Here is a 12,882-nt window from a genome sequence, read left to right on the forward strand (position 1 = left end):
TTGAGCTGAGTTACATGTTACTTACATGCACTTGGATAAAGTCCACTGCTTTTACTTGAAAAGCTTCAACAAGTCAGTTCAGTAGCTACATACCATAGCACCATCTTGGTATCCTAAGCCTTATGAGATTCATTGTCAAATTAAGTTACAATCTGACCAGCCTTTCTCATAGCCAAATTTTGCAAAGGTTTACACGATGTTTACCTGCCCCTGAAACAATGGTATAATCTAATATCTTACTTCATTTTAGAAACATAGACTCTTCTCATTTCCACAAGAATTCATCACAGCACGCTGAAGAACTAAAACCCACACTTAAGTCTCTGCACCTCCTAAATAACAGTAAAAGCTCTCAACATTTGCTCCCCCAACCTGCCCTTCAAAGTTAGTCATGGCACAAAGGTTGTCTTTAGGCCATGCTACTATACACACATTTTGGTGAAAGACTCAGCTCTTTGTACAAGAGTAATTCTATTTCACATGGTACAATGTCTAAACTTATTTTAATAAGTTAAAACTTAGTGTTGTTAGATTGCTTTGTTAGTTACTAAGCATAATACCCAGATTTAAACAAAACACCTCAAGATTTTCAAGCACTTCACATTAAAAACCATCTGGGAAGGGATGGGGTAACCTTGCTTATAGAAAACGAACATCAGTTTTCAAACACCACAGTTATTATTAATAAGATCTATGTAATTCTAGATATGCCTTAACTGATGTTAACAAAGTCACTCCTGAAATAGAAAAGTTTAGAGACTTCCAACGTTACTATCACAAAACAGATGTGCAGTTCATCGATTTAGAAGGATGAAAAAGAGCCATACAACCGTGCCTCAAATGACAAAATCCAAACTCATAACTGATTGTCAGATAGTAACATAAAGCCCAGTGGAAAATACAGATTTCTAACAAGGTTAAAAGCTGTCTTTAAACTTAAGTGAACTACTTATGCCACAAATGCATGCTCTATAAAAATATAGTTCAATACCTCCCTGAAAATGCTCTTGCTATTTAAGCAAGTTCCTGCTCAAACAATGAACACTGCAAGAGACAAGTATGTGATAAAGAAGTTTAGAAGAATGCTCACAAGTACAGGTATATTTAAGCTACATAAATTAAAATACGGGAACAATTCCTAGTTCAATAGACACAGCATATCACATCCCAAGCGGAATCACAGAGCTAGCAGAGGGAACAGCTTGCTTTCCTCAAGTCAGAAATCACCATTGGCTTTTCTGTCTGAAGTTACTGCTCATTCACCCTGGGGAATCTCTTTTGAGAAGCAAAACACCATTTGAACTAGACACATCCTGATACAACCTCCCTGCTATTGATCTGTAACAGCATAGAATAAAGTTGTGTTGGTTTGGGGGTTTTCTGTTTTGGTTTTGTGTTTGTTTTTTTTTAAAATATGTTCAGAGTTTAAGTCCACTTATTAGTTATGCACATCTTCACTGCAGATCACAGGAATACAGGCTTTTTATTCTGACACGATACAGGTTAAAGAATTTTTTTTTCTAAGTTTTGAAAACAGCAGGGTTTTTTTTTTTAACATAAGAACTTCAGCATAGGAAGCAACATCTGTGTAACACTTCAGAAAGAAGAGTAAATAAAACTTAAAATGACTGAAACGGTTCATCACTTTCTACAAAATATTCATGTTGATTAACCTATTTTACTGGAGTACTTTGAAGAGCTTTAAATTATTAAGAGACATACGTATTAGTGAAAGGAATAGTCTAAATGTTTGACTGGAAATGGAGATCTAGCTGAACACTTTAGCTGGTTCTACTCAAGTCCTCAGAAAGTTCTGCAAGAAACCCTAAGTCCTTGACTATTATTTCTTACAGCAAATACTGCTCATGTGTAATTCCTCTAACTCCCATGAAAAAAAGTATTCCAGGCAAAAAGCACAATCATCCCTAACATTTTCATAAAACAGAAAGGAATAACTGGATACAGACTCCTAGTCTCTAAGACACCATACTTAATACCTGCTATCCCTCCTCCCACTCCCGCAGAAATTGCTTTCAAATAGAGACTAAGAGAGCTCATATGTTTTCATTGACCAGAGGACCAGGAAGCTTAAATTAAAGTTTTATTTCCATAAAATATTATCATGACACTAGGAAAGAGACCCAGAAATACATGCCACTATCTTAAGTGAGTCTGAATGAATTTTATACCTTAAGTGAAACTGCCTTTGCTTCCCACAAAAGGCTCTTTATCTGCTAAGGAAACCCCATCCCTGGAGGCATTTAAAAGGCTACAGTGGACCAAATACTAAAAAAGAAATATATATTGTGGGAAGTAATCATGCATCAACAGAGCATTAGACAGGGTGATTTGAAACATCGTTCCTCACCCATGATTTCCACAGTTGGTTTTTACAGATTGATAGTAAGCCAAACATAAGTAGTCACTCACACAAACTTCAACTCAAACTGCTGTATGTTATTTTTCATTTAATTTGAAGATACGGGAGACAATCACACTACATAGTAGATGCATATTGCTCAACTTCCAAGTATTTTGACTTGGATTGTAGGTTAAATTAGCAGCTTTGACATTTACTAGACATCTGTTATCCAGAGACAGGTGCGAAGAGTTCAGGAATATCTGTGCTGTTTTACCAATGAAAGTGGTGCTGGGACCGTGACTGGCCATCACTGAAGTTTGCTCAGAAAGCCTCTCCCTTTCATAACTGGACAGGAGACTAGGCATCTCAAGAAACTGTTCCAACCTCCCACACACCTGTTCCTCTCCAAAGAGGGGTTCTTCCCAATCTTAGCAATTCTCTAACTTCTAAACTAATTTGCAATGAATAAATATAATAACTTTATCAACCTCTAACAGATCAAAGTTGACTTGCATTTCATTATTCAAAATCCTGCAGGCATAGCAGTAGTTTATTTTCACTCTGCTGAAGCTTAGAAAACCTACAAATTATCTTATTGTATCCATTTCCATTCAGACATTTGTCCTCCAAGTCATAAAGTTGCCCTTGAAGAAAAAACACTTACACTTCGGAAAGGCTGAAGTCTTTGGCCTCTTGCACATAGGGGTACATTGTATAGGCAAACAGTAGAAAGGTTTTCCTTGAGGTCCACTGCTGACCATTTCTTTTCAGCTATAAATTAAGTTTAAGCCTAGAATTACACAAAGTGGATTTAAACCACTGATTTACTTAGCCAGACAATTCTGATACCCAGCTCCCTTCCTCTGAACAAGACCATTGACCACTGAGCTTAAATTACTTCATGCCTTTTGAAATACAATTCATGTTATCTTTTGCCTTCTTGGTTTATGATCACTTACAGAAATTACTACCAGGGGAAGGAAAAAAAAAATAAGGCCTTAGAACTGTTTTTCAAAGGAAAGGTAGGCCAGGATTAGCTCTATTTTTCTAATGTGAAGTTAAAGGCTCCCCTAGGAGTAGGTATTCAATTTTCAAACAAGAAACAAAATTCTGTCCCTGGCTCAATTGCTTCATTCATAGCTGTTCTTCTTGGGCCTTAATCTTATACAAGGGGAAAATACTAGTAAATTAACTAGTGTTACATATTTACATTTGCTACCATTTTATTGATCCCCATCAACCCCAGTCCAATCCTTCACTACATACAGCTCATCTGTATTGTATTTTCCACAAACCATATTCCAAAAGCCAAGGGCATCAAGGGTGCCCTGAAGCAAAAGATACCCCCATACAGTGCAAGGACATCTACCATCTATTTTGTCTGAGAAGCAACTGTGCACATCAATGCATCGCTGAATTACAAAGTGTCATCTACAAGTAGGAAAAAAAAAAAACAACAAACCACAGACCTGTATTCTGACCAAGAGATGCTATACTACGCCTTCTTGTAAGAGTACCACAAGAGCTTAAGCGATTAGGACTTGCAGTTGTATTAAATATCTTCCCCAAATCATACTACACAAGTGTAGTCTGCTAGGCAGAGAACAGCCTTTGCTGACTTAACTGTATCCACAAGTGGAAAGTACATCTACCCCAAATAACCTGTTTGTTCCCATTTTGACAGGAGGCTATAAGAGACAAGCTTTACATAAGCATCTCAAACTATTTAAAGCAACATGCTTACTATTTAGAGAACACAATCTGAATGAACTTCGTGAGCCAGTACTTAACCTACTTTAGCCAGTCCAGGCTTGACTCGCAGGTTACCCTGCTAGCATTGTAAGGGACTCTTAATATCACTTCTTTATCTTGCATATGCTAAAACAGCAGCCTGGGAGAAAGCCTAATGCAAGCGAGTGGCTACTTCACTGCACTACTCATGGGTATGATACTGTCTCTTCTACGTCCATGCTCGAGTTCTACTTACAGCAGTGACACTGCTTGTGCAGCTTGGGAACATTAATCCACTTTGTTGTGGCATAATAAAAGGGAACAAATCTACTGTAACTATGCCTAATAGGGCATACCCAGCAATCTTCTTGATAACAAGAACTCAAAGAATCAAGGAGAATGCTTAAGAGCTTATTTCGCTTAAACTTAGGCCACAGTATGGCTAATTCATTTACCTGTCTGCATACTGACCATTAGAGTGACCTCAAAAAGAAAAAAAAAAACAAAATGAATGCCTAATAGTTCTCAGATAGCAACCACAAGTTTTGTTACCCTGGTTTAGATAAATTACTAGTATCATATCTCGCCCTCGTACGAATTCACATTGGCTTCTGCAAACTGGCCCACACAAAGTAAAATTCAAGTAAGTGAATGCAGAGGTTCCACAACAGATCAGGAGTTACTAAGAAAGTCTCTGCAGGAAAAGTAGCAGTTATCTGATCTAAGTTCAGTCACAGCACTCCTGATGGGTTCTGCCCTTCATAAAATACTGCCTCCTCCTCATCACACCCTTCAGGGAACTATATCCACATCCACCATTCATCTGTACCTTGCATACTTTTTTTAAACTGCTGCGGAAATCACCATCAACTAGTCCCTCCGCTTATCCTCATACCTAAGCAATACTAGTCTTGCTGCTTTGGCCAGAGCTGACAAGTCTTTATGATTCAGAAGCTATCTTCTGTGAGAAGCCCACCTTGCTATATAGATCCACAAAGCCACTACACCACTGTGACCTGAGGCATAAAAGTCAATAATTAAAGCAGAGACAATTTAAGCTCAATTTACTTTAAGGATCAAAGTTATTCAAGTGTTTTGCTGATTCAAGACCTTAAACTCCAGGAAAGAAAACAAATCAACCACTCAGGTGTTTGGAGAAGGTCATGATGAAGACAGTTTACAAAAATTAAACTCTTGTAGAATATTGTGGAAGTCCAAGATAAAGGGTTAAAAAAAACAGATTATCCACAGAAAACAGATCTACCAATAGCTGCCAGAGTTTGAGCCACTGATCCTCACTCTGAAGCCCCCAAGATGCACACTGGCAGAAGCCAGGCCATCGAGCTGGAGGAAGTATCACATTCACATTGCGCATTCGTTGTTCCTGCATGCCTCAAAGCAGCTGCTCTCTGTCAGGCAGGGTGCCAGGCTGCACAGAGTTTGGCCTGACCTGGTGTGGCACTTCGGATCTCTCTCAGTACCAGGAAAATCCGCTAGTATAAAATCCAGATGACTTGAAAGCATTTCTAAGAAGGCAGAAGCACTCTGTGCTAGGAAATCACAACTTCAGTCCCCGAGTTCCTTCACTGTTCAGAGCCCCCTAAAACTTTTCATTGTGGTGTCTTACCTAGTCTAATGTTAATGCATGAGATGCCATAGCACTGAGTACTTGAAACTACTCCTTACTTGGATAAAGCCAGCTATTTTGTATTAACTATTTAAACAGACCAAAGACTACTTCAGAGAACATGTTAAAAGTCTGGGTTTTTTTTTTAAGCATGATACCAAGATTTTTATTTTTTTTTTTTGAACTCCACACCACAGCATTGGGGGAGGAGTAGCACAAGAACGTTAAATACCAGCAAGACTTCAAACTATGGCGCGTTGTTTGATCTAAAACAGAATTAAATCTCACTGTCACAATAAAACTTGCTTACACACTGAAAAACACGTGCAACCTCTTGGCTGTTCTTTACTTGTTGCACCTCAGGATTGACTGATATAATTCATGAAGCAGAACATTTGAAAAAAGCTCAGCAGTTTCCTCAGCAAAGAAACATTTCTACCCTCCTACAGCAGTTACCAGTCTAAATGCCACCTCTACTTATTCTGCAGCAGCCTCTGTGATAGAGCTTATTAGCTGCAGAAGAGCAGAAGTCCAAAGAGGCTCTTTGCCATGCACAGTCATCTTGAAATACCAGGGTGACCAGACACCTGCTGCAGTGAAGGAAGACCAACACTCCTCACTGGAGCCAGCTTCTCAGTTGGACAATTGTGAACAAATACGAAGTAGGCATAGATACTCTGTTCTGCTGTTCTACAACTCATACAGCTATTCTTGCATACGTAACTGAACAGAGAAAGTAATTTTGAGTCCTTAGGGGCTGAAAACAGCTATCACATTTTGTTATCTTTTCCTACAGTCTTTTCCATTTGTTTTTACAGCTGTCTTCATGTTCTAGAAGGTCTGAAGTTTCACAAGTTTGTATTTTCAGCTTCAAGTCCAGAAAAAGATCCTTTCAGAATTTAGCACTATGCAAGAGCTAAACAGTGGTGTACAGGAGTCTGCCCAATCATTTCTATTTCTACATATGAATTACTCATTTTACTGAATATTAATGTAGTGTTTTTCATGAGAATTGAAGATATGGCATATTCTTTTCCACGAGGGCATAAAATCTAAAACAGAGGGGGAGTACAGTGAAGTAAAGTGTGAAGGTCTGTGGAAGAAGAAAATAAAGTCAAAGTATATAGAAAGAAAGTTTATAGTGTTAAGAGCTGCCCCACTTCTTTCCTTTTAAATAAAGGCACAAATTAAAATGTTAAAGAGGCAACAATGGAAGGAGCAAGCCATGAACAAGTACAGAAACTAAGGACAGCTTATAAGTATAGATTAATAATCTGAATTTACTCACCTATGAACTCTAAGCTTAAAAAGCAATGGCAATGGGAACTTGGCTTTCAGAATTAGACTGATTTTCTAGCACTTACATTAGCAAATTAGTAGGGACTGAAGCAGCAACTACTAAGTACATTTTCCAGAACTCAGCTAGCAAAAAAACCAGTTCACTAATGAAAAAAAAAAAAACAACCCCAAAAGCACCTTTCATCCCCTTCTCCCTCTAAAACTTCACCCAACCACAGCTATTCAAGATCTATCTGAATGAAGAACAGCACTTGCTTCAGGTTAAAGTAAATAAATCATTTAGTTCTGACAAATATTGATTTGAGAGAATTCCTAGCTGAGAAACCTTGAGCAACTTTGGCAGTGCTGACCTCTCAGGACTCCAGAGCATTAGCAAAAACAGCTGCAAACCCAAAACTGCCCTCTTCACACAGTTGTGGCTCCAATATACCACCATGATGTAAAGTAAGAACTCTCCCTTCCCAGCACCTCCAGATCTATGATAACATATGACTTAAGTTCTTCACAAGCAATACTAATTATCTAATTACTGACCTGGTTTTGAGCAACTATTCAGTAAGTTTAGATTTTCAGGAAGATTTCAGGACATCAAAATATTTGCAGTAAAGCTTAGAACAAAAAATCCTTAAAAGCACTTGTTTTCAACATAGGTCTTTCAGAAACTGACTTAGAAGTGAATTTGAAATCACAGAAAAAATATTTTTGGAAACAATAGGAGCCATCAAGATACATGAAAGAGAGGTCTTACTGAACTTCCCCTTATTGTAGTCCTCATCTTCACTGAGCTATATGCAGATATAGGACACATCCACATCTCCTTGTATGACACTTCAAAACAAGTCTTCTGTAGTATTAGCTTATAATATTTTGCAGAGCAGTAATTTTGTTTAAGTTTAGAGAGAAATGTTTAAGACCACAATATAAGTTTCAAAGCACATATATCTGCCAGGATTTGGCATGTGGGGAAAAGGTAGGCTATGAGGAAATATAAGACTTCTAACAATGTAATGGGTAAGCAAGCTGTCATTCTAAGAAAACCCCAACAATTCTTGAAAAGTTAATTTGATTTTTACTTCAAATGTTTTCAGTACTTGCCTAGTTTTTGAACAGATGTTTTCACTAAAGTTAGCATGTTTGGAAAACAATGCATTTCCAAACTATACTTTGTGCCTTTGATTAAATACACAGTAGTATCTTTACAGGAAGATTCTACTGAAACAGCTGGAAAAAAACCCAAACCATCAGGCCTTGACAGAATAGAATGAATTTCATTGCATAAACTACTCAGCTTATCACAAAAACATTATTTCAAAATAGATCTTGCAGGAAAAAGTAATCAAGACCAGCTGAGTATTAGTCTCATGCACTCTTCAACTCAGCAGCAAATCTAAATAGCCAAAAAACTTCCTATAGACATGGGCTATATCAAGTTTTCTTCATACACATTATATGGATTATTTAGAAGGTATAACATCTGAGCAACTAAAGCTATTCTGTCAGTCTGAAATACTTTAGCTCACCTCTAGAGCCTGAAGAATGCAAACAGCAAGTCTAGCCAAAAAAGGAGCAAGTTTTAAATTTTACATTCAGTTTAAATAATGAAACCTGCATTTGACCACACAGGCAGTTGAAAGGCAAATCCACTAGTATTTCTGGAGTAGATTAGCAAACTAATCTCAGCAGTGATTAACACAGGGAAACAGGTAAGATCTGATTAGCTAACTAGTAAACTTGCATCTTAACCAAAACTCAAAACAGTGTCTAGTCGTATCTAGAACAGAACTGGTTACCAACCTTGTCAATAAGCAAACAATCATTCTATATGGCTTGCCAACCAATTACCTACCCCACAGCTTCATCAAAAAAACTCCCATATTTTTAAAGAAAATCCTTGAAGTTGTAAGTTGTCTCAAAGGTGTAAGAGAAGGACAGATGTCATCATACAGACTTTTAGTTAAGCAAAGGGGACAAACTAGTTAACTCTGAATATCCCACAGTAGATCGTTCAGTTCCAGTATCTTACTAGTATTTTTGCCACACATTTCTACATAAAGCCTACTAATACCAAGGTACCACTGATTGGACATTTTAGCCAGCATCTCATTATATTCAGCTTTTCTTTTGCACAGTGCATCAAATAGCAGGAACACTGGTGCAGACTATTTCCCTTCCTTACATTTTTATTGCTACTTCTGCAAACTGCCTCCTCCCCGCTACTCATAACAGATCTACTCACACAAACCTCCTGAGTTTGGTATCTACTGAAGCCAGTAGTTACATTCTCACAAGCATAAAGTGTTCTCTGACCATCACGTAAGACTCAGTTTTACATTTACAGAAACTAAATAAGCATCTTCTGTTTTAAACTGTAGCTGTTGCCTCTGTGGACACAGAAGCTTTGGAAAAATGAGCTCTGTATGTGCATTTGTATTACATGCAAAGTATAGGCATGAACTGAGGTTTACTGGTTTTTAAGTCGGCACCTTTACTGTCACATGAGGAATTAAGTAGAATTCTGAGTAACTGGAGTAAAACACATCTCCATTGAGCTGGAGCACCTGCAGTTGCCTTATTAGAACACTATTTCTATTTATGACTGTTTCTTAGCAGTTTCATTAGTTAGTTCATTTATATAGGGGTTTGCTTGCTCTTATTTAGCTTTATGGAATTATTCAAACTGTAAGAGGAAGCTTAATGAAACAGATTTGCACCAAGATGACTTAGAAATCATTGCATGCTGTTCTCTAGGAACACAGTGGCCTAACTTTTTTGCTACCCTGTCTACCCCCCGCCCCCCCCCCCCCCCCATGGCTTCCGTGTGTTTTAAAAACAAGCCATTTTAATTTGGCCTCTGCTTCAAGCATGTTTTCATAGCTCTTTATAGTCTGTATCAAGTAGACTGGACTTCAAGAACTGGGCTTTGGGAGCAAAAAGTAACTGATTTGCTATAGAGTATATAGCACTGGCAAGTGTAAGATGCCTGCTATACCGCTGAAGGCGATGTGTATCAGCACATGAACAAAAGCAAGTCTGTAGCAACTACAAATTAATTCAGTATATCTAGAAATAGCCTTTCTGCAAGAGCTCCCTCCACACACTGAGGAAAGTAAAATCTCACCCGTGTCATTTTAAAAAAGTCTAATGATGGTCTGTTCCATCGTACATCCTCCTCCCGTCTGCGCTTTAGCCGGCTCTTCTTTTCATTCAGAACGCAAGGCTGAGAGCGGCATCTCAACAAGCCCTGACGCCGGCTGAGCTCGGGTGTGGAGGTGGGAGTGCTGTTGGCTGAAGGCAAGAGATTTCCCGTCTCGGTGATGTGCTCCTGGGAGAGGGAGAGGCGGCGCCTTGGGTTAAAGTCACAAGGGCCTCCGGAATTCCAACGGGTACTCGAGCTTGTGCTGCCCTCGCTACTGTCCACAAACCCGCTGCTGGCAGAGGAAGGTCTGGGTACTGGTGATGTGTTGAAGCTGGTGATAGTGAAGACATTGTTTAGTGACAGTATGTTTTGTGGCAGGCTGATGCTTGTGCTTCTCTGTAAGGTTGCACTTCCATGACTGTTGCAGCGTTGCAAGGTAGCACTACCACCGCTATTACACCGTCTCTTTGACACGGGAGTCCAAACCTTTGAATTGCCAGGCTTCCACGGTGACCGACAGCGAGCCAGCTCATCTGGCTCAGACAGGGACCTACAATGGCGTTTCGTTGGTGGTGCCAAGGGTTGACCCGAGTTCTCGTTAAGGTTTAATTCACTTATCCATCCTGACACCATAGACGTGCTGGAAGATTCCTGCTGCCACTGCAGACTACCATTACCGGCAGTGCCGGTGCTGAAGGGGCACACTGGGAAAGGGTAAGCCGAATTCCTTGTTGTGTCAGTCTGGATTGGGCAACCCCCATTTAAAGCTTTCCAGGGACTCTCTTCTGAAAACAAAACAGATACATGTGAAAGGTGCAAAGGAAAAAGACAATTTGCTTAGACCCAATTTAATGTAAAACCATGAATCAAACTCAGACTTAGATGAGCCACAAATATCCAGCTCTTAATCGAAATTTCACACTATAGTTACATACTCATTTTAATCAAGGTAGAAAATCCCCAAAATATGAAGACCGAAGTATTTCAGGAGCCAATTCCAGTATATATGTACCTTGTTAATGCTTCTTCCTACATACTGAACGGTTACAGCACTGTGTTTCTTAGCAAGCAACACGGACAGCTTGCTTACCTGCTTCCTAGCACATAGCATATACCACTATTAAAACCTGTAACAGTGAACAACCTAAGGTACAACCAAAACGGATTAACAAGTAATGTGAGAACTTTTTTCTTTTTCCCCTCAAATAAAAGAGCAGGATAATCTCTTCATAGACTGCTGTCCTTCATTTGGCTGTTACTCTTTTCTATTAAAAATACCTTCCTAAAGAAAAGTTTCAGAGATGTGCATTCACATTCTGTGGTGTGAAAAGCTTTACTTTAAATTAGAAACAGTATGAAGTTAAATCAGACTGCAGATTGTTTCCTTTTTTTTCTTCATATTCAAAGTGTAGGGAAAAAAAAATCTCAATTCAATGCATAAAATAACGTGAGTATCCCTTAAGACCCTCTTGCAAGTTTTACTGTGAATACAGACATAACCCATAGCGCACAACTTCTCATCTGAAGTGGCAATGCTGGGTTAAAAGCAGTCTGCCAGTGAAGCCTCTCACTCTTTTGTAAAGCATTTCTTTGAGAACATTCTGCACATTTTACAGCTGTTCCTCCACATTATACAATGAAGTGTAAGAAGAACTACAGCAGACTTTGGATTTGCAAATTGAAAAGCAGCAAAACTGTTGGCCAGTTAACAGTGCTTCATGCTTGGTTAGAAAATTTGCTAATTTAAACCAATTAGCCAAGTAAGTTTCACTTATCCTGGCTTTAACGACAGAATATTTAAAATACCAAGCTTTTCCCCTATGCCTATTTTAAGAACGTAGATATAGGCTGAACATTAAATATTTGTATATTCTTGTAGTTGGTTGTCTAAACTAAGTTTTTAGAGTAATCAACAGATAAAACATTTGCTGAGTAGCTTTAAAAATTGCAAATCCAAATAGTTGTACATGTTCCATGCCGAAAGTATGTCATGGATTATCCTGTTTATTTGGATCTTATTTAAAGAACACCCTATTGTCTCAAAATCATTTAACTGTGCAGACAGCTGGCCTATTCAAACAACATGTTTTATTAGAATTCCTCTGTCCTTCCTCCTCCATTCTTTCAGATGGGTACAACCACATACTGTGCTTTGCCTTAAGCATGTAAGCTCTTCAAGGCAGGGACCATCCATAATTCAATGCAACTAAAAAAGCCAACACAATGGGATCCAGATACTGTTTGAAACTCCTAGCATCTACTGTATGACAATTTCCTAGCTTGGACTGGCCTGATTTTTAAAAATCCTTAGGAAGCTTTCTCCCAGGCTGGGAGGTTGGTTTAAAGTTTGCTGTAAAAAAACAAAGTCAAGAGTTGCACACGTGTTTTAACTGTTTACGTGGTAATGGTATTTAAGATAAAATACCATTTCCCTTTGAAACCTCACACAAACCAAGATTCACATTTTACAGGGAATCCCACTGAGCAAATAGAAATCCTCCATGCTTAAAGACACCACAGAACATGCATAATTTCAAGTCTATCCCTCAAAGCAGTACGAAGTTTACATATCAATAACTGGCATTTTTATTTTTTGCTAGATACAATTTACTCTTATTTTAAGATGGCCAAGGGGAGGAAAGCAAATAACACTTGTATGAAGGCACTGGACTTCAACTTATGGTTTGCATCAAGCTGCATATTCTTTGTGGCAAAGCATGTAAGAAG

The 12,882-nt window shown here is 38.6% G+C and overlaps 1 protein-coding gene across 2 annotated transcripts in view; it reads right to left on the reverse strand.

The window, feature by feature from the left end:
• The window catches only part of FAM53A (family with sequence similarity 53 member A), a 73,229-nt gene that overhangs the window by 30,084 nt on the left and 30,263 nt on the right, over positions 1 to 12,882 (reverse strand). Inside the window, exon 4 of one of the 2 annotated variants that reach the window (XM_075057341.1) lies at positions 10,138 to 10,937. In XM_075057341.1, the coding sequence (XP_074913442.1) occupies positions 10,138 to 10,937 (800 nt within the window). Of the gene's footprint in view, positions 1 to 10,137; positions 10,941 to 12,882 lie in introns of both variants that reach the window. The other variant, XM_075057257.1, reaches the window with a different exon arrangement.

Source organism: Buteo buteo, chromosome 1 (assembly GCF_964188355.1).
Source record: "Buteo buteo chromosome 1, bButBut1.hap1.1, whole genome shotgun sequence".
NCBI classification, from domain to species: domain Eukaryota; kingdom Metazoa; phylum Chordata; class Aves; order Accipitriformes; family Accipitridae; genus Buteo; species Buteo buteo.